A 20,800-nucleotide genomic window follows, 5' to 3' on the forward strand; every position below is an offset into this window, starting at 1 on the left:
CGGAAAGCCCTTCTTCGATATTCAATGGTATCCGACCGGCCTATATCAGACGACCTACCGTGGTCCGTATCTTGTGTAGCATGCGTAAACTGAGACTCATCGGTGTATCGAAAATCTTCCTCCGGCTGTCTCATAAGTAGTACCATACTGTCCTCCACTCCCTCCATGGTTGGTAGATCCATCACCACCAGAACCTTCATCGTGCTAGTCCAAGTCTCCTCGACACTCTCCACTGGGGCTCTTTTCTTTTCTTTTCTCGTTTGCTGGGATTGACGCCCTCCTGATCGAGTCGACTAGGTACTAGAGCGTCCTCGTCCTCGCATGATAGGATCATCTCTCTGAACGGGAGCGTCGTACCAGTCATGCGGTGACTGGCTCCCCTCTAGCCACATCCTATCAGCTGTAGGAGTGCGTGGAATGTTGCGCTCAGCCCATTGTCGTGGATCGACCATAGCCTCGGTGGCTATGATGCTGGCTGGTCGACGAGGCGATCCTGGCTCATCAAGCTCGGGCTCCTGCTGCTGGGCCGCAAGCTAGTCGAGCATAGGATTATCATCATCATCTGTAAAAGTCCTATAGATGGGATCTGCATACTTGAGCTCCACTTCCTCCTGAATGCATTTTAGCCTCAACCGCAGATTATAGTGCACATAAACTAAGTCGTTGAGACGCTTTTGTGTCAAACGGTTCCTCTGTTTGTTGTGGACGAGGGCGAAGGTGGACCAGTTGTGCTCACAGCCACTCGAGGAGACCGTTCGGGAGAGGATCTGGATAGCTATCCGCTTAAGATTTTTTGCAGATCTGCCAAAATGAATCCACTATTCAGCTGCAAAAATATTGAAGATAATTACATTTTACATATATGATGGCCTCATAGTTCAAGATAATTCAGTTGTAAAAATGTCTTGCAGATTTGTATTGTACCTGGATTCATAGTTGTCTTGCTCATGATAGTTGGTCGCTGTCCAAAGCTATGGCTGCCCTCTCTAAATAATTTGGTCTGTGAAAAGAAGCTTTTTGTAGTATGTTAATAATATAAGATCCGATATATTTACACATGCTATTAAATCATAGTTACCTCTTCTATACATGACGCGGCGACTTCTGGATCAGGCTCCATCTTATAAATAACATTACGCAGAGCATCAAGAAGTTCATCATCCATACCAATTCCACTCTCGTACTGGAACCGAGGATTCATGTAGTATGCTGCACATAGATGACACCATCTTAGTATAATTATGCAAATATATCAATCAATATAATTATCAATATTATCGCTTACCTGCTAGATGTAATTTTCTACCTATTTGGGCTCCCCACCGCCACTCAATGATGTCGATGTACTCGTGGGCATGGGCTACATTTGCCTTCATGATCTGAGCCTTTGTCTTCTCCATCATGTGATACAAAAAGCCCATCTGGAGGTACCTTTCGCTATCCACGGCCCGCAACACTTCATATAATGGTTTGATAGTCTTGACTATCGCATTGGCTCGCTGCCAGAATGACTGCCTGCTTTCCAAGTCTTCCATCTTGCTTCCTTCAGTGCCGGCCTGGGCATATCTACTTTTCTGCCACTCAGGACTGACAAACATCTGACGTAGGGCTCCTTTCTTCTCGATAAGGCTATCAAGTGCAATGTAGTTCGTAGCAAACCGTGTGACTCCTGGTCTAAGAATCTTTTATCCTGTATACTTTCTCATTAATGAAAGAACCTAAGTATGGCTATAAATATATCTGGTGATGCGTTGGTCTATCTCCACCGTATGTTGCACCCTACGGATCTTTCCAATGTCCATCAGAATGAGGTCGATGCAATGTGCAGCATGTGGGGTCCAGAGAATTTGTGGTCGCCGCTCCATCAAGACCTCCCCAGCCAACTTATATTGCGGCTCATTATCAATGACGACCTACACGACATTCTCCTGTCCAATCTGATCAATCACCTCCTCCATAAGTCTGAGGATGTATGAGGCGTTGTGCACCTTATCCGAAGCATCAACTGACTTGTGGAAGAAGGTCTTCGTATCACAGTATGTTAGAAAGTTGATGATGGCCCGCTTTGTCGGATCGGTCCAACCATCACACATCAGAGTGAGCCCATATGTGGGCCATTTGCTCTTATATGAGCCAATCCAATTCTGTAGCTCCTTATTATTGTCAAGAAGCTCACCGTAAATGTTCTTCGGATCTGGAGGATCGACACCGGAATCGGCAGACTGTATGGCGGAAATGGCAGACTTGTAGTATGTATTGTCTGCAGCATTCGCTGGGATGTGGCTGAAGTGGAACCAGGATCCAATAGCTCGCCACATATCCTTCTTCTCCTTCTTCCATATTGTGTCTATCCTTTGTTGCTTCGAATCTTTCCTGGAGAAGGCATGCAGATCTACATCATGGATTGATGCTCCTGGTGGAATCCCTCCGGAAGACTTCTTTCGGCTACCAAAACCAATCAGGATAAATGCAATCCGGCCACGTCCTCTGCCCTCGCCCTTCCTGACTGAGGTTGTCCTTTGAAACTCTGGATCTTGTCTGCTTCCATCAGAACCGGCGTTCGACTCGAAAAACGAGGGCCCAAATCGAGCCCGATGCCTCGCCACCTCCTGCTGCCACCGATTATTCAGATTCGTCTGTATGGCAGCTTGGATCTGTGTCTCCTCATCTGGACCCTCAACCTCCTGTGACTCTATGAAGTGATAGGAAGGTGCTTCTGCAGCTTGGCGTTCCACCTCTGCTTTCTGCTTCGCGGTCCTCTCCTTGGTTGTTTTGATCTCAGCGATTTTTTTCCTCATCAGCTGACGGATGTTCGGTGGGCACTCTGAGCACGCAGATATCTTACGAGAATTACCGGCTTAGTGCTGCTTTAATCTGGTACTCCTCCCTTGAAGCACTTGTGGCAATAATTGCATTGAAATTAGTGTCGTTCACTGAGCATCTTCCCATGCTCCTAGCCAATATTACGCTCTTGGGGATGCCCTCTCCTTGATGGCTCTATTCCTACGACCACATTAATTTTTTTTAAATTTCAAATTATTTTTAATTAAAAATTAATTTTTAAAATTTTTAATTAAATTATAAATTATATAAATTTTGTAAAAACAAAAGTTAATGTTACCATTAACATCATCCATATATCGACAACATATAAAAAATTCAAGACGAAATGGAATCATTTAATCATTTCCTATTTTTTGGCAATTTTTGACTTAATTTTTTAAGCAATTTAAATGAAATATTAAAAAAAACAATATAGGGGAAAGAAATTTTACCTTATTTAGCTTTTGCTTGATTTTTCTTGAAGAAAAACGACGCTCTCTGACCCTTCTAAATTTTTTTCATGCCTTTGTCTTTGCTTTTCTTTTCTTTTTCTCCTCCTTTATCTCTGCCTTTCCTTTCACCTTATTTCTGGCTTTGGCTGATGAATTGCTTGGCTTTTACAGCCGAACAAATGCTAAGATAACCACGTTACGGGTGAAGTAAATGGCCAGCGCTGTTGCACTTTTGAAAGTGCCACAGCGTATGACACTTTCAAATGCCGCCATTTACTCTTCGTTGTGGCACTTTTGATGGTGCTACAGCGCATGGCAGGGTGGAAATCATCCGAAAAAACCATCCGTTGAGGCATTGTGGCACTTTTGAAAGTGCCACACGCCGTGGCACTTTCAAAAGTGCCACATTTTGGCATTGTGGCACTTTACTGTGGCACTTTTGAAAGTGCCTCTGGCCAGTGCTGTGGCACTTTGTGGCACTGGTACTTAGCGCGTGGCCGTAGCCACGCGCTGCCCTCCATTACCTCGAATCGGTGCGAACCTAGCAGTTCGCATCGGTTCGAGTATGTACCGGTTCGCACCGGTACGAGGCAAAAACCGACCGGTTCCAACCCAAATTGGGTCGGAGCCGATTTCCACTCCCTACCGGACCGGAGCCAGTCGGTACCGGTCTGGTACGGGCTAAACTGACCGGTACAGGTCGGTTCAGCAGACACTGCTTACCGTACTGTACAATGTATTGATACTGTAATAGGATGATACTGGTACGGAATCCGATATCGAGACGGCAAACCTTGTATATATTTGTGTATGTATATACATATGTGTTTATGCTCTGTGCATGCGCGTGTTTACACGCACACATCAAACCGGTATTGGGAGTCATGTTGGCCTGTCACTTGTTTGGTATGGTACGTACTAGTGGCATATTGGAGCTAGTGGGAGAGGAGAGGGAGTAAGGGTGGGAGAGAGAGAGGCCAAGGCCTCCAGACTCACTTGAGAGAGAAAGAATGGATGTGGAGAGAGAGGACTTATTTGGCTGGAATGTCAACATCACCATCGCACATAGATAGGATGCTGTTGGATGCATCGTTGGAGGATAGGCCAGAGGAGGAGGTGGAAGAGGGAGAGAGGGAAGATGAGGGCTGTGAGCCGTCCAATGTCTTCATAATCAGCAGCAGGGATTTACCTAACCAGAACGTTGTTGCGTCATCGAATATGGACGAGATGCCATGGAATAGTGTCGTCGGAGGACAGAGGTTGGAGGAGGAGGCAGGCGCGGGAGAGGGGAGGCGAGGGCTTTGGCCTTCAAGGTCATTGGGAGAGTTGGAGTGCTTCGAGGGTTTAATAGTCTTGATTCGACTGGCTGAACCAGTGTCTGCTGAACCGACCTGTACCGGTCGGCTCAGCCCGTACCGGATCGGTCCAGTACGGGGGTGAAAATCGGTTCGGACCCAATTTGGGTCGGAACCGGTCGGTTTTTGCCTAATACTGGTGCGAACCACCCGGTTCGCACCGGTACATGCGCTAAGTGCCAGCGCTGTGGCACTTTGACCAGAGCCACTTTCAAAAGTGCCCCTTAAAGTGCCACAGTGCCAAAATATGGCACTTTTGAAAGTGCCACGACAACGGATGATTTTTTCGGATGATTTCCACCCTACCACGCGCTGTGGCGCCATCAAAAGTGCCACAGCAAAGAGTAAATGGCGGCATAAAGTGCCACAACACTGGCCATTTACTTCACTCGTAGCATAGTTGTCTTAGCATTTGTTTGGCTATAAAAGCCGAGCGATTCATCAGCCAAAGCCAGAAATAATGTGAAAGGAAAGGCAGAGACAAAGGAGGAAAAGAAGAGAAAGACAAACAAAGGCGTGAAAAAAATTTAGAAGGGTCAGAGAGCGTCGTTTTTCTTCAAGAAAAATCCAGCAAAAATTAAATAAGGTAAAATTTCTTTCCCCTACATTGTTTTTCTAATATTTCATATAAATTGTTTAAAAAAATTAAGTCAAAAATTGCCAAAAAATAGGAAATGATTAAATGATTCCATTTCGTCTTGAATTTTTTATATGTTGTCGATATATGGATGATGTTAATGGTGACATTAACTTTTGTTTTTACAGAATTTATATAATTTATAATTTAATTAAAAATTTTAAAAATTAATTTTTAATTAAAAATAATTTGAAATTTAAAAAATATTAATGTGGTCGTAGGAATGGAGCAATCGAGAGGGCAACCCCAAGAGCGTAATATTGACTGGGAGCATGGGAAGATGCTTAGTGAACGACATCAGTTTCAGTGCAATTATTGTCATAAGTGCTTCAAGGAAGGAGGGATAACCAGATTAAAGCAGCACTTAGCCGGAAATTATCGTGAGATATCTGCATGCTCGGAGTGCCCACCGAGCATCCGTCAGTTGATGAGGAAAAACTCGCTGAGATCAAAGCAACCAAGAAGAGGGCTGCAAAACAGAAAGCGGAGGTGGAACGCCAAGCTGCAGAAGCACCTTTCTATTACTTCATGGAGTCACAGGAGGTCGAGGGTCCAGATGAGGAGGAGGCACAGATCCAGGCTGCCATGCGGGCGAGTCTGGATGATCGGTGGCAGCAGGAGGAGGTGGCGAGGCATCGGGCTCGATTTGGGCCCTCATTTTTCGAGTCGAGTGCCGGTTCTGGTGGAAACAGACAAGATCCAGAGTTTCAAAGGACAACCTCAATCAGGAAGGGCGAGGGTAGAGGACGTGGCCGGATTGCATCTATCCTGGGTAGTTTTGGTAGCCGAAAGAAGTCTTCCGGAGGGATTTCATCAGGAGCGTCAATCTATGATGTAGATTCGCATGCCTTCCTCAGGAGAGATTCGAAGCAGCAAAGGGTAGACACAATGTGGAAGAAGGAGAAGAAGGATATGTGGCGAGCTATTGGATCTTGGTTCCACTTCAACCATATCCCAACGAATGCTGCAGACAATACATACTATAAGTCTGCCATTTCCGCCATACAGTCTGTCGGTTCCGGTGTCGATCCTTCAGAATCGAAGAACATCTACGGTGAGCTTTTTGACAACAATGAGGAGCTACAGAATTAGATTGGCTCATATAAGAACAAGTGGCCCACATATGGGCTCACTCTGATATGTGATGGTTGGACCGGTCCGACAAAGCGGGCCATCAACTTTCTGACATACTGTGATACGAAGACCTTCTTTCACAAGTCACTTGATGCTTCGGATAAGGTGCACAATGCCTCATACATCCTCAGACTTATGAAGGAGGTGATTGATCAGATTGGAGAGGAGAATATCGTGCAGGTCGTCACTGATAATGGGCCGCAATATAAGTTGGCCGGGGAGGTCTTGATGGAGCGCGACCACAAATTTTCTGGATCCCATGTGTTGCACTTTGCATCGGCCTCATCCTGATGGACATTGGAAAGATCCGTAGAGTGCAATATATGGTGGAGATAGCTCAACGCATCACCAGGTATATTTATAGCCATACTTGGGTTCTTTCATTAATGAGAAAGTATACAGAGGGAGAGATTCTTAGACCAGGAGTCACATGGTTTGCTACTAACTACATTGCACTTGATAGCCTTATCGAGAAGAAAGGAGCCCTACGTTTGATGTTTGTCAGTCCCGAGTGGTAGGAAAGTAGATATGCCCAGGCCGGCACTGAAGAAAGCAGGATGGAAGACTTGGTAAGCAGGCAGTCATTCTGGCAGCGGGCCAATGCGATAGTCAAGGCTATCAAACCATTATATGAAGTGTTGCGGGCCGTGGATAGCGAGAGGTATCCTTAGATGGGCTTTTTGTATCACATGATGGAGAAGGCAAAGGCTTAGATCATGGAGGCAGATGTAGCCCATGCCCACGAGTACATCGACATCATTGAGTGGCGGTGGGGAGCCCAAATGGGTAGAAAATTACATCTAGCAGGTAAGCGATAATATTGATAATTATATTGATTGATATATTTGCATAATTATACTAAGATGGTGTCATCTATGTGCAGCATACTACCTGAATCTCCGGTTTCAATACGAAAGTGGAATTGGTATGGATGATGAATTTCTTGATGTTCTATGTAATGTTATTTATAAGATGGAGCCTGATCCAGAAGTCGCCGCATTATGTATAGAAGAGGTAACTATGATTTAGTAGCATATGTAAATATATCGGATTATATTATTAACATACTACAATAAGCTTCTTTTCACAGGCCAAATTATTTAGAGAGGGCAGCCACAGCTTTGGACAGCGACCAGCTGTCGTGAGCAAGACAACTATGAATCCAGGTACAATACAAATCTGCAGGATATTTTTGCAGCTGAATTATCTTCAACTATGAGGCCATCATATATGTAAAATGTAATTATCTTTAATATTTTTGCAGCTGAATGGTGGATTCATTTTAGCGGATCCGCAAAAAATCTTAAGCGGATAGCTATCCGGATCCTCTCTCAAACGGTCTCCTTAAGTGGCTGTGAGCGCAACTAGTCCACCTTCGCCCTCATCCACAGCAAATAGAGGAGCCGTTTGACACAAAAGCGCCTCAACGATCTAGTTTATGTACACTACAATCTGCGGTTGAGGCTAAAATGCATTTAGAAGAAAGTAGAGCTCAAGTATGCAGATCCCATCTATAGGACTTTTACAGATGATGATGATAATCTAATGCTAGACTGGTTTGTGGTCCAGCAACAGGAGCCCGAGTTTGATGAGCCAGGATCGCCTCGACGACCAACCAGCATCATAGCCACCGAGGCTATGGTCGATCCACGGCAATGGGCTGAGTGCAACATTCCACGCACTTCTACAGCTGATAGGACGTGGCTAGAGGGAAGCCAGTCATCGCATGACTGGTACGATGCTCCCATTCAGAGAGATGATCCTCTCATGCGAGGACGAGGACGCTCTAGTACCCAGTCGACTCGATCAGGAGGGTGTCAATCCCAGCAAACGAGAAAAGAAAAGGAAAGAATCCCAATGGAGAGTGTTGAGGAGACTTGGACCAGCAGCGATGAAGCTTCTGGTGGTGATGGATCTACTAGCCATGGAGGGAGTGGAGGACAGTATGGTACTACTTATGAGACAGTTGGAGAAAGATTTTCGATACACTGGTGAGTCTCAGTTTACGCATGCTACACAAGATAAGGACCACGGTAGGTCGTCTGATATAGACTGGTTGGATACCATTGCATATCGAAGAAGGGCTCCTCGAGGTCGTTCAGGAGGCTAGGATGCAGCTGCAGATGACCTTCCATGTGGAGTCGAATCCATTGATGTATCAAGTTCCGAGTCTTCTTATTATCCGCGGCCTCAGCTAGCCTATGGATATGGTACATCGGAGTCATCTTCCGGTGGCTACTATCCTGCGCAGCCCGGAGGGTCTTACGGGTCGAATTTTGGTGCCGGCATATTCGGATAGGCCCCTTCATAGTCATATTATTAGGACACCTCTCAAAGCCAGAGCTTTAGTGAAAGATCCGAGAGTTCTTATGACCCGACGCGCATTCCTCGGGGATTGAGCATACAAGACTACAACGCTGCTTGGTTAGAGGGATGGGTTGATTTGCCTCCATATTATGCTGATGATCCAGATATTGACGAGAAGCATCGCCGCTCGACTCGATTTTAGATATCCGAGAGTGCTTTAAATATATGTAATTGATTGTATCTTAATTTGAAGATATTTTATGTTCTTCATCTCATTATTTGAATCATTGGAAGTAATAAGTTGCATCATCTAGTTTTAACCTTAAATCTGAACATAGAAACATCAAAAAAGTATCCAAAAGTGCGAGAACTCTAAAAAAAAAAAAAGGCGATGGGGTGGAAACCAGGCCGAACCAGCCCCATCGGTACGGTATCGGTTCGGCATCGGTACCGTACCATTACCGGAGCCGACCAGTACGTCGGTACGCTCGGTACCGCGTACCTTGGGCTGAACCTTGTCAGTAATTGACCAGTCTGGTTCAGTCCACCCCAAACTGGCCGGGTTGCTTGTGATTGTATAAATGAGATTGATAATATAATAACTTAAACAAATTCTATGTTGGGTTCAAATTGAAATATCAGCAATATTTATGTTTTAAATCTAGCTCTCTGAGTTTGGTCTTCCTCTTTGGTGACCGTAAAAAGTGTGAAAAAAGTGAAGCTGAGGATACTCATTTCCATATTTCAGTTCCTTAGAAACCTTAGTTTTTTCATCTAAAAGTAATTGGTTTAAGGCATTTGATGCCCCAAGTATGTAAACAATGTTTTACATTGTGCATAAGGATATTATAAATAGACTCAATAAGTTTGTTCAATGTTTTGTGATTAATATAGAATAAATTTTACTGAAGAAAGATGAGATGTTTAGATAAGAAGTCATTTGCTGGTCTTTATTTTACTGTATTTATTTTTTTCAGGTGAGAAGGTTCTTGTATGCTTTTACGTTGATTGTCTTGTGCTTGTTGTAAAGTTTGTTCTATTTATTTTCACGCTATATGCATGCTTTTAGTTTCTTCATGTGAATAAATACTTATGATGCATACGTTGCATGCAATTACTATCACCTTTATGAGATGTTTTTGGGTTTCTGTGAATTTATCAAAGCTGTCATACTTTATGTGGCGCTTCTGCTTCATGAATTTGTAAACATGCTTTTGTTTATGAAGTAGCACTTGGTTGTTGAAAGGTTAAATCTTCTATTGCTAATAGTTCTTGGATTCTTAATCTTCTTAATCTTGTTTACATAGTTAATGCAAGCTGATGGTGGTCATCAAAGAAAGGAAGAATTTAATAAGGTCGAGTGGTCATTTAATCGAGAACCTCGAGTAAGTATTTTCTCCTTTGTGATGATTTTGAGACTATATATTGTTAACACAGCTCTTTTTTTTTTGCGTTGTAACTTTTTCTAGCTTATGTGTGATAATAAATGACCAAGTCAGAAAAATATTGAAATACTACAAAGTCATTTAGACGTCAGCCAAGGCACAATAAACATTCTAACAAAACCTTGATATGATATCATATGCTGTATCTTCATTTGGTAGTAAAGATTATGATAATCATGATTATAGTAATTTGTTTTGATGAAATTTTGTGACAGTGCTCCTTCGCTCCTTTCACAAACTTCATGGTGTCAAAGGGATAACCTTCTTGTCAAGGGACTGGATATAAGTCACTCTGTAGACATGATAATATAAGTTCTAACATAGACTATAATAAGAAATGTAATATCTGCACGGTGCATAAACAATCCTTTTGGACCCTGGTTGGATGTTGGCTTTGGTTATCTGGTGATAAAGTATGCACTGGTGGGAATGTTTTGGAGGAGTTCATGAAGAAGTTACAGTTCTAGAGAACCCTATGGAATCCATTATCTCTAAATGAGGGATAAATAATTCACCTTTCATTTGAATCCATTATACTGATCCCTCAAAATGATCTCCTTTGTCTTTGTTTTCTCCCAGTCTCTTTCTCCCCTTCATGCACTTATCCACAGACCCTATAAACAACGATCCAAATGAACCCTTGGGTTCTTAAATAATCTATTATTGAGATATCCTATACATATGTCTATAGCAAAGCCAAAAGGCTACATGCAGCTGCTAGAGGGCAATTTATATTGTCTTATAGGCATTGTGAAAAATATTGCAAAGATGTCTTTTTCTTTATCCTTTTTAATTTCACTACTGCATTTTCTGATGTCCTAAATACATAAATATGCTTATTTTCAGCTTATCCAAAACTGAGCCATACCGGTGCTCACCGGTATAATTCCGGCTTTTAAAATGGCTCACTGCCGGAGCTGGAGAAGAAGAACAGAAGAGAGAGGGAGCGGGGAAGGGAGGGAGGAGCGGCGGCGGACGCCGGTCCCTCGCGGCCCTCTGTCGGCGTCCACCGCCGCTCCTCTCTCCCCCGCTCACTCTCTTTTTCTCTTCTCCTTCTCCATCTTCGGCAGGTTTCCCCTTCATTACCGGGCCGGGCCCGTATCGGCTCGTTTCGCCGGAAAACCGGTATGGTGCCCGATATCGGTTTCTCTGACCTTGCCTGAAGTTTTTTCTTTTATTCTTAGAAAAGTAAACCTCCCATATTAATCTTTTTGTCCAAATCTTAGAAGGCTTTTTATAAACTTTTCATTTCTCCAAGTAGTAAACTAGGATAGCTAAATTAAAAAGTGTATTTCTTTATATAAACTATCTCCCATTGACCAACTTATTTGTCCAACTTCGATTCCTAAAAAAACCAATATAGCAAGCTTTTGGCACTTGGTCATTGTTTAAGGCGACTGCAGCACGGGCAGTGTAATGGTAAATAATCCCCTAAAAGAAGACTTTTAAATTCAAAATAGAACTTAGCAAAGTGTTATAAAACATAAAAATGACTCAAAACATTGGATTTCTCATGACGATCTAGCTTTAAAATTGTGTCCAATCATGTTAACTGCATCTAGGTGTGGGCCCAAAGAATGATTCTGCATGATCCATTTTTGCTGCATGATTCTCACCATCAAGATCTTAATGACAATATCAATATCTGCTGTTGGATTTTCAATATTTGTTTTTAGAACTAATATAAGAGTTCTTGGCAACTTAAAAATTAGATGGTTGATGTAGTCTCTTGATCAACATATCATGTCCACATGATCGATCATCAAGCACAGCTAACTGCTGGATTCTTCGAATGAGAATCAAGCGAAATCTTGAAATATATGCTTAACCTGAACTGTTAACTAACTGTCACAACCCAGGAACTCATCCAAAAATGGTAGCCGAAAGGTATTATTTGGGTTTTTTGATCCTATATAAGTACCCAAGATCTTTCCAGCGAATAACCAATGTGGGACTAAACAAATGCCTACGCGGGTTCTTACATACTCTCCCCGGTTCAAGCCCTGATATTCTTGTCAGGCTAAGGGTTCAAATCCATTCAAATTCAATCATAAACACTACGATTAGCTTGTAGTTAGCTCAAAAATACCTGTGCTGTAGTGTCTCCTAGTCCACATAGGTTATAAGCTAGGTCTGCTTTGATACCATTTGTCACAATCCAGGAACTCATCTAAAAAGATTAGCCGGAAGGTATTATTTGGGTTCTTTGGTCCTATATAAGTGCTAAAGATCTTCCTGGCGAATAATCAATGTGGAACTAAATACATGCCCGCACGGGTCCTCACACTAACAATGATCAGTTGTGATTTATGGTCACGAGTTCTTTGTTCTTTGTTTTTTTTCTGGGTCCTATTCTGCCAAGATGTTAGATAGATCCTCAATTGCAGGATTCTTTATTAACAGGTCTTCAATATTAGTTTATTTGTGTGATGGACCTTTAGTCATAGGCTCTCCATGTGATGAAGCTTCAATTGGGGGCTCTTCTTGCACTATTTTTTTATGGCCTTAAATTTTGGATATCATAATATGTAGTTTGGCTAAAAACGTTTTTCAACCTTAATGCTGCTCTGATGCATATAGCATAGCTTTTATTAACTGCAATCATTACCAATAAATTTCATGATTGACATTAATTCATCATGTATCTTCGCAAAAGACATCTTTGGATATTTGGTGTCTTTGACGAGAAATTAGCCGATGTTGATGAAAAGGTTGTGAAACAAAGGAAAAAAAATAGAAAGAGAGAAATGGACTTAAAGCAAAGGATGCAGAAATCCTTTGCTTTGTTACCAAGATGATGCATGGGAGGTCCCAAGAATAGGTTTAATTTAGCTTTAAGATTTCACCGATAAAGAAATCTAACTTTAAGATCAAAGATCTAGTTAACTGTCCAAATAGGATAGGTGGGAACTTACAACAACTATGATCAGAGAAAAAAACAAATAAGCATGTCCTCGTGTTTAGATAATGAGGAAAGATGCTAGCGAAAATTTTCTGGATTTTTAGGTGTTGAAGAATCAGTTCAGTGGTTACCTTGAACTTAAATTCAGATTGCTTTGCTTGCAAATTTGTGAAGAAAGATGATTAAGGTTTAGATCCATGATAAAAGGAGTTGGGAGAAAACAATACGCTTAGATCCAAAAATTGAAATCAATTTATAACCATTAAAGTATATCAAAAGCAAGGACCGAAGAACTGGTGGGACGGGGGCCGTCCTGGCCACTTGTCCCATTCTAGTGAGATCATGACACGTGGGATAGGTGTGGGTCTTGGAAACTCCCTTTCGCCCCCATCCCGGCCATCTCGCCTTCATCTTGGTTGGGTCACATGCCGATACAGTCATCCTGATCAGGATGTGCCTCTTTTTTTTTGCGACGATGCTTTGGCCTTCGGCTCATCGTCGGAAGGAGCTCTACCTTTTTTTTCCGCTGATGCATCGTCATCGTCGCTAGGAAGGAGGAGGGAGGAAGCTCGATTTGTGGGCTCCTTCCATGTTTTTCCCATGATAAGTAGAGCATGACTCAGATCGCTTGAAAAGATGGAGGGAGGAAGCTTTCTTGTTTTTCTGATGCAGGGAAGACGGAGGGAGGGGGCAGCACGGACCCAAAGCCTCGGACTGCTCAAGTGGCAGGAGGGAGAAGGGAAGATGGAGTCATGGGCGCTCAATAGAGTGCTTGATGCCTTTTTTTTCTTTTTCCCTTCTCGATGCAAACGCGGAGTGGACCGGTCATGCTCACACAGATTCACATGAAAGAAGCATTCTCTTCCTTCTTGCCATTCGATCACCAATACCACATATATCAAAGCATTCAATACTCCCTCTTTATCTATCCGCACAACTCTCTAAACGAGCAGTTGATGATTTGGTGGTGCATATGCTCCTCTCTCTCTCTCTCATTCCCCTCCCCTCCCCCATGGCTCCTTAATGCCTTTTGCTTTTTTTATTTTTATTTTTATTTCTCTCTAGGCACATATCAGGATGCTCGATCGAGATGGCCACTACGATGGGGTGGGATACGGGGTGTCCTGTTATGTGGGAAAATCGAGATGCCCCATCCCACAGGATTTAAAACCTCGATCCAAGGAATCAAATTAATTCAGTTAGTAGATTAAATGCAGTAATAAGTTCTGCACAGCAGTATTTGGAAGTATTAAAGTGGAAATGAAGAAAAGATCACAGGTTCAATAAATAATAGACGAAGAGTAAGCAAGCCAAAGTTAGAGGAGAGGAGGAGCTGACCTGGTTTGAAGTGTTTTCTTCTTATTCTTAAAATTAAACCACGTGTTTTGATCATTCATCCATGTCTAATAGGCTTTTTCCGAAATTTTATGATTTCTCTTATTAGTAAAGTAGGACACGTTAAATGGGAAAGTATCTCCTAAAAATACCAGCAACCAGCGTATGCCGAACCGGCTCGTACCGGCCGGTACGGGCCGGTACAAACCGGTCCGGCCAGCTACCGGTACGGCGGAGCCGTGGAAACCGGTACGAACCGGTTCCTCGCCGGAGACGAAGAAGACGAGGAGAAAAAGAGGGAGCGCGGGGAAGAGAGGGAGGGAGTCCACCTTCGGCCGCCATCGGAGAGCCGCGGAGGGGCGTCGGAGGCCGGTGGGGGGCGGCGGAGCCGGGCGGGGGACGGGGGAGCCCGCGGGGGCGCTGCGGAGGCCGCGGCCGCGGCCGCGTCACTGTTTCGAAAGAAACAGGGACGCGGCCGCGTTTTTTAATTTAGGGATTTTAAGTGAAGTCGGCAAATCGGTTGCCGACTTCACTTAAAAATCCTCAAATTTTTTAATTTGGGGATTTTTAAGTGAAGTCGGCAACCGATGTGCCGACTTCACTTAAAATCCCCAAATTAAAAACGCGGCCGCGTCCCCTGTTTCTTACGAAACAGTGGACGCGGCCGCGGCCTCCGCAGCACCCCCGCGGGCTTCGCCGCCCCCCGCCGGCCTCCGCCGCCCCCCACCGGCCTCCGACGCCCCTCCGCGGCTCTCCGATGGCGGCCGGAGGTGGGCTTTCTCCCTCTCTTCCCCGCGCTCTCTCTGGTGCTCTTCTTCTTCCCCGGTTCCGGCGGGGAAGAGCTTCCCGGTTCGTACCGCCCGGAGCACGGTACGAACCGGCCCGTACCGGTCCGGTGGGCAACCGGTACGCCTACCGGATCCGGTACGGTGGACCTTGCCAGCAACCACTTCATTACTTTTCCACTTATGTGACTTCTTCAACTAAGATCCAGAAATGTATTATGCGAACCAAGGTCCGCCGTACCGGATCCGGTAGGCGTACCGGTTGCCTATCGGACTGGTACGGTTTCGGTTCGTACCAAAATCGGATGGTACGAACCGAGAAGCTCTTCTCTGTCGGAGCCGGGGAAGAAGAAGAGAACGAGAGAGAGCGCAGGGAAGAGAGGGAGGGAGACCATCTGTGGCCGCCATCGGAGAGCCGCGGAGGGGCGGCGGAGGTCAGAGGGGACGGCGGAGCCTGGCGGGGGGCGGGGGCGGCCGCGGCTTTTTAATTTGGGGGTTTTAAGTGAAGTCGGCAATTGATTTGTCCCCTCGGGTTCCCCCGCCCTCTGCCGGGCTCTGCCGCCCCCCCGGCCTCCGCTGCCCCTCCGCGGCTCTCCGATGGCGGCCACAGGTAGTCTCCCTCTCTCTCTTCTCCGCGCTCTCTTTTTCTCTTCGTCTTCTTCGTCTCCGTACCGGAACCGGCATGTACCGGTAGCTGGCCGGACCGGTTCGACATACCATGATGCAAACTATATTCCCTGAACAAGTTATTAGTACCTGAACTCCTAAAAGAATAAAAGAAGAAAAGCTTTTTGCCATGAACTTCAAAATAAAACTTTCTACATAATTATGAATTGATCAAACATCAAAAGCACTCAACCTAGTGGATTTCTCTTGATGCTCAGGCTTCCAAATTGCATCTGAGTATTGCAGTGTAGACTGGATATTAACCCAAATAGTGCTCGTGAATCACACTGCAAGCTTCTTTTGGTGATTCATTACATAAATATATACAAATAAGTATGAAAATGTAAAGTAGTTAAATTTATCTCATTGAAACTGGAAAATCATGCCCACCATGCATGTTAAATATATGGGACAATATGTTTCAGTGTCATTGCTAAAACAGGTATCTTGTTTTGTGAAAAATAATGGATGAATTAGATTGGTTGTATCATTTATAGTTTTGTTTTCTAATGAAACAGGTTCTTGTTCCAATTGCAAATGGTTCTGAAGAAATGGAAGTGGTAATATTAGTAGATATTCTAAGGCGTGCCAAAATGGATGTTGTGGTTGCATCAATTGAAAAATCCATGCCGATTGTTGGATCACAGAGTACGAAGATTGTTGCAGACAAGACTCTAGCTGATGCTTCAGAGTCAACATATGATTTGATAATTCTTCCTGTAAGTTAATTAAGCCTTGTTACAGTATTTTTTCCTTGTTTAAGTTGAGGCATAAGGATCTAGTCTGTGTAGCTCATATATTCCCATTGAGGTTGAAATTGTCTTAACTTTTGTCGTAATTACTCATAGACAGGATAATCATAGTTTCAATTTTACAAACGTAGAGACATGTATACACAATCTTTAGGCAACAGACATGGAATATTTTTATTCTTTTAAGACTTAGGAGTGAATTTAGTATGCATGTGAGAAACTATTAGCTGTTTAAGAAGTTTGCACATGCTTATGTGCATAGACATAAAATAAAAATTTTCTTGTAATACTTTATATGCATAAACCTTTGGATTCAAGCAATCATGTTGTCTTATTTTGCCCTTATTTACCTAAAGATCTCCTTGTTTATGGTTCATATATTGTTGCTTTATCAGATTCTGAAAGTTAAAAAGCATGCAAACTGTGACACTGGGGGTAATTGTGACACTGCTTGAAACTTATGGAGGATAATGCACTGACACTTTAATGGGTAATAACAAACACCGATATAGTGCTTGCCCCCCATCAACAGGTTCACAGTGTGTAGTCCAAAGAGAATGGTATTGTAAGGAGACTTTCCATGCCGTAAAATAATGGTGAGCATAGTGAAAGTTGAAAAGTATGAAAACCCTGACACTGAGGGTAATTGTAACACTACTTGAAACTCATGGTGCATAATGCACTGACACTTAACACCAATATAGTGCTTGCTCCCCATCAACAGTTTCACAGGGTGTAGCCCAAAGAGAAAAGGTATAGTAAGGAGACTTTCCATGCTGTAAAATAGTGGTGAGCATGGTGAAAGTTGAAAAGTATGAAAACCCCGACACTTGGGGGGGGTGTGTGTGTGTTAATTGTAACACTGCTTGAAAGTCACGGTGCATAATGCACTGACACTTTGATGGGTAATAACAAACACCAATATAGTGCTTGCCCACATCAACAGGTTCATAGTATGTAGCCCAAAGAGAAACATATAGTAAGGAGACTTTCTTTGCCATATGAAATGGCGAGCTTGGTCATCATTGATTGCAATATACTTTGTTTGCACATTGAGGAACAGATGTCTGCAACATCAGTAACAGCCAAATTGATAGATCCTATGGTGCCGAAAGATACCAAAGCTGAACTTAACGGTGGTGCCTGCCATGGGCCTGCACTTTAGCGTGAAATGAGAAATTATCTTCCTTTTTCTTTTTGGTTGGTCCTCCAGGAGAAAACAAATCACCAAGAAACACATTTTGTTAAGTAATTATTGGAAGATAGACCACTTGACATCAAAATAAGATAGTATCCCAAAGATAACCAATGGTTCGGCAATGAACAATCAATCCCATTAATGCAGACTGCCTTGCTACTAGAGTCTGCAAGATGTTTATAAGGTCCAAATTTTTATGTTTCTCCACTCATCTGAAACAATGGAGACCCCATAGTTGACCATTTTGCTGTTATAGGAACAAGTTCATTTTCTACTTGGGTCTGGTCCACGTCTAACAAGGTTGTTCTTAGTGTTTCATAACTAAGAGCAATTTACCCCCTTGATGCATTATGAATGGTACCAACATTTTAGCATTGGAAGGTGATCGTGCAAGATTGAATAGAATGCCGTTCATAATCAAGAAATGTGCAATTCTGAATTCACATATTATCTAGTTATTGTATTGATCAATTCCACAGTTTTTCCCTGGCCTCTGATTAGAAAAAGTTTGAAATTGAGGTTTTGAACAGGAAAAGCATGAAGAAACAGATTGCTATACCTTGGCTTTCTGTCAGATGCCTTTTTTTGGCCTCTTCCTCTTTTTTTCCCAAAAGTTCTTTCTCCATCTTAGTACTCTTAGAGCACAATGAGGTTCCTTCTGCTGCCTGCCGGGAAAGATACCCGATTAGGTGGGCTCTAATACAAGAATATGAACCAGTGAAAGATTCCTCACCACAACCAAATTTGCAAATGGATTTTGAGCTTTGTCTGCTACCCTTATCATTGTTTTCTTCAGTTGTTTTTGTAACATATTTCCACAGTGGGATTGCTGTTTGTTCATCGCTCCCCTCACAAATTGTTATATCTATCTCATTCGTTTTAGATTAATTATCTGAAACATGTATTTACCCTGTAACTGGATGATGTATAGGGCATTTGAATCTGATTTCTGATCATTAAGTAGCAAGAACAATATATTATTAATGAGTAGCTGTTGACATTTTAGGTAGAAAAATTAAAGAGTATTTTGTTCAGTTTATTGGAGTTTTGAACTTCTATATAGGAGAAAAAAAGAATTCTATGGATGGAAGATAAAATAGTTTTATTATTGTAACACTTAGCTCAGCTAATAAGGAAGTAGGCCTAGTCCATTGACTGGCCCAGATGTACGAGTTAGAGTAGGAGACGAAAAAAAAAGTATAGAGCCTTGTTCGACTTGGAGCATATGGAAAAAAAAAGGATAGAGACCTATTTGACTTGAAGTAGGAGGACTCCTCCATCCCAATTTTTACAAGAGCTAGAAAACCTAGCCTCCAACGACTATTTAAAGATCCCCACATCCTCTTTTGCCTCACTGCCGATAGGTTTTGCCAATCGTCACTGCTAAACTGTCGTCGGTTCCTTTCTTCTCCTCTTAGTGTCCAATGGCCTTGGCTCACAGTGCTCATCGGATATTTTAGTTGAGCGCTTGCCGGGATTTTAGGTTTTGAGAGGGAGTTTTCTTTTTTCACTCTCCTCTTCTCTCTCTCTTCACACTCTTCCTCTCTCTAGAAATCTTGTGGACCTATATAGGTCAAGATGTCTTGATGGGCCTGGATGACCCTTGACCCTAAGAGGGGTCCCGAGTCTTTCGGATTTGCGTTATGCGACATTAGGAGGGTTCCGAATTGGCGTTATGCGGCTCTAGGAGAGGATTTAGGTTGACCTTATTATGATCATCTGCCGTAATCCATGGACGGTTATGATTATTCTAATGATGGGATTTGTCTCTGTAGGTGAGCAATCGTCTAGACAAGAAGGTGTTGGGTAGATTTATTTGATGCCCCATGTTTGTAGACCCAAAAGTTGATTGGTGTTTTTGTACTTGAGTTTGAGACCAGTAGAGGTAAAAATTCCTCAACACAATCATCTACATTATTATGGAAGTTTTATATCTAAATGTATCTTGCACGATTGTGGGTATTTTATACATATTGTTGTGTATTATGTGTAAATGTGATGTTACTTGGATTATGATATTAGTCTAGCTCCGTATGAAACTTATTAATTAGTGAATTATTATAGAAATCATGTGACTATAAATAAATCAAGACTTTGCTACAATTATAAGATGGGGTATGGGCAGCATTTGGATTGGTTGGCCGTGCAAGAAACGTGGTATATGTATTGGGTCAGTCTTGGGCTGGGGTGCTGCATTATGTTTGGCCTACCACAGGCTGGAGCGTAGCTGTAACTAGTTCACCCGAAAGTCTATTCCAGGTAACTAACTGCAATTTAATCATAATTGTGATATAATTAAACTGAATTTTTAGTAAGCGTGGGAAAAATAGGGGGCATCTGGATTAGCCGTACATGTGTAAAATATGGTGTTCAACTGTGGACTGAGTTGTGATACTATGGTTGTTGGCAATGGACGGAAGCATGGTATGTGTTTGGGCTGCCACTGGATGGAGCATGGTTGTGACTAGTCCAATGCTGAAAGCAAATCAAGAAAATAAATTGTGTTTAATTGAATTTTGCATAACAATGAGACTGGGGAAAAGAGAGGCAATTGGGCTAGCCGACATGTGTGAAATGTGGTGTTCAATATTGTGGTTGCTGGCCTCGGGCTGAAACGTGGTGTGTGTTTTGGCTTGCCACGGGCTGGAGCATGGGTGGGACTAGTCCGGTGTCGGAACAATAACGTTGTCAGGATCTAAACTATATTAATTGGTTAATGATAAGTAACCTCACTGACTTACTGTTGAATAAAATTGCTGATTTGGGTGATATGTGATGTGTTTACACAGAACTATGGTGATATATGGCATCTATCTCGAGACTTCCATCTATGATGATATATATGGGATTGTGTTGCTGTGGTCAAAACTTGATGTGTATATTTGCATGGCTTATATGGGTGTTTATAAATATATACACGGGATCTATTAAGCAATATTAATTATTAGATTGTTGATGTACAAATCTGATTATTTTTCTAATAGCTTTATATTTGCTAAAAGATCACAT

The 20,800-nt window shown here is 42.8% G+C and overlaps 2 protein-coding genes and 1 pseudogene across 5 annotated transcripts in view; 2 read left to right on the forward strand and 1 right to left on the reverse strand.

The window, feature by feature from the left end:
- DJ1C (Class I glutamine amidotransferase-like superfamily protein) overlaps positions 1–20,800 on the forward strand; it is a 60,324-nt gene that overhangs the window by 12,053 nt on the left and 27,471 nt on the right. For all 4 annotated transcript variants that reach the window (XM_088701272.2, XM_088701271.2, XM_088701270.2 and 1 more), the window contains 2 exons: positions 10,016–10,093; positions 16,360–16,560. In XM_088701272.2, coding sequence (XP_088557398.2) covers positions 10,016–10,093; positions 16,360–16,560 — 279 coding nt within the window. The remainder of the gene's footprint in view (positions 1–10,015; positions 10,094–16,359; positions 16,561–20,800) is intronic.
- LOC149753163 (uncharacterized) lies at positions 440–1,865 on the reverse strand (annotated as a pseudogene).
- Positions 5,341–6,843, forward strand: LOC149753164 (uncharacterized). Its single transcript, XM_089924095.1, has 3 exons — positions 5,341–6,088; positions 6,238–6,278; positions 6,360–6,843. The coding sequence occupies exons 1-3, from the start codon at positions 5,491–5,493 to the stop codon at positions 6,690–6,692; spliced, it is 972 nt and encodes a 323-aa protein (XP_089780221.1). The 5' UTR covers positions 5,341–5,490; the 3' UTR covers positions 6,693–6,843.

The sequence above is a fragment of the Phoenix dactylifera genome, chromosome 7 (genome assembly GCF_051530095.1).
Source record: "Phoenix dactylifera cultivar Ajwa chromosome 7, Ajwa_hap1_PhDact_Kaust_v1.1, whole genome shotgun sequence".
Lineage (NCBI taxonomy): Eukaryota > Viridiplantae > Streptophyta > Magnoliopsida > Arecales > Arecaceae > Phoenix > Phoenix dactylifera.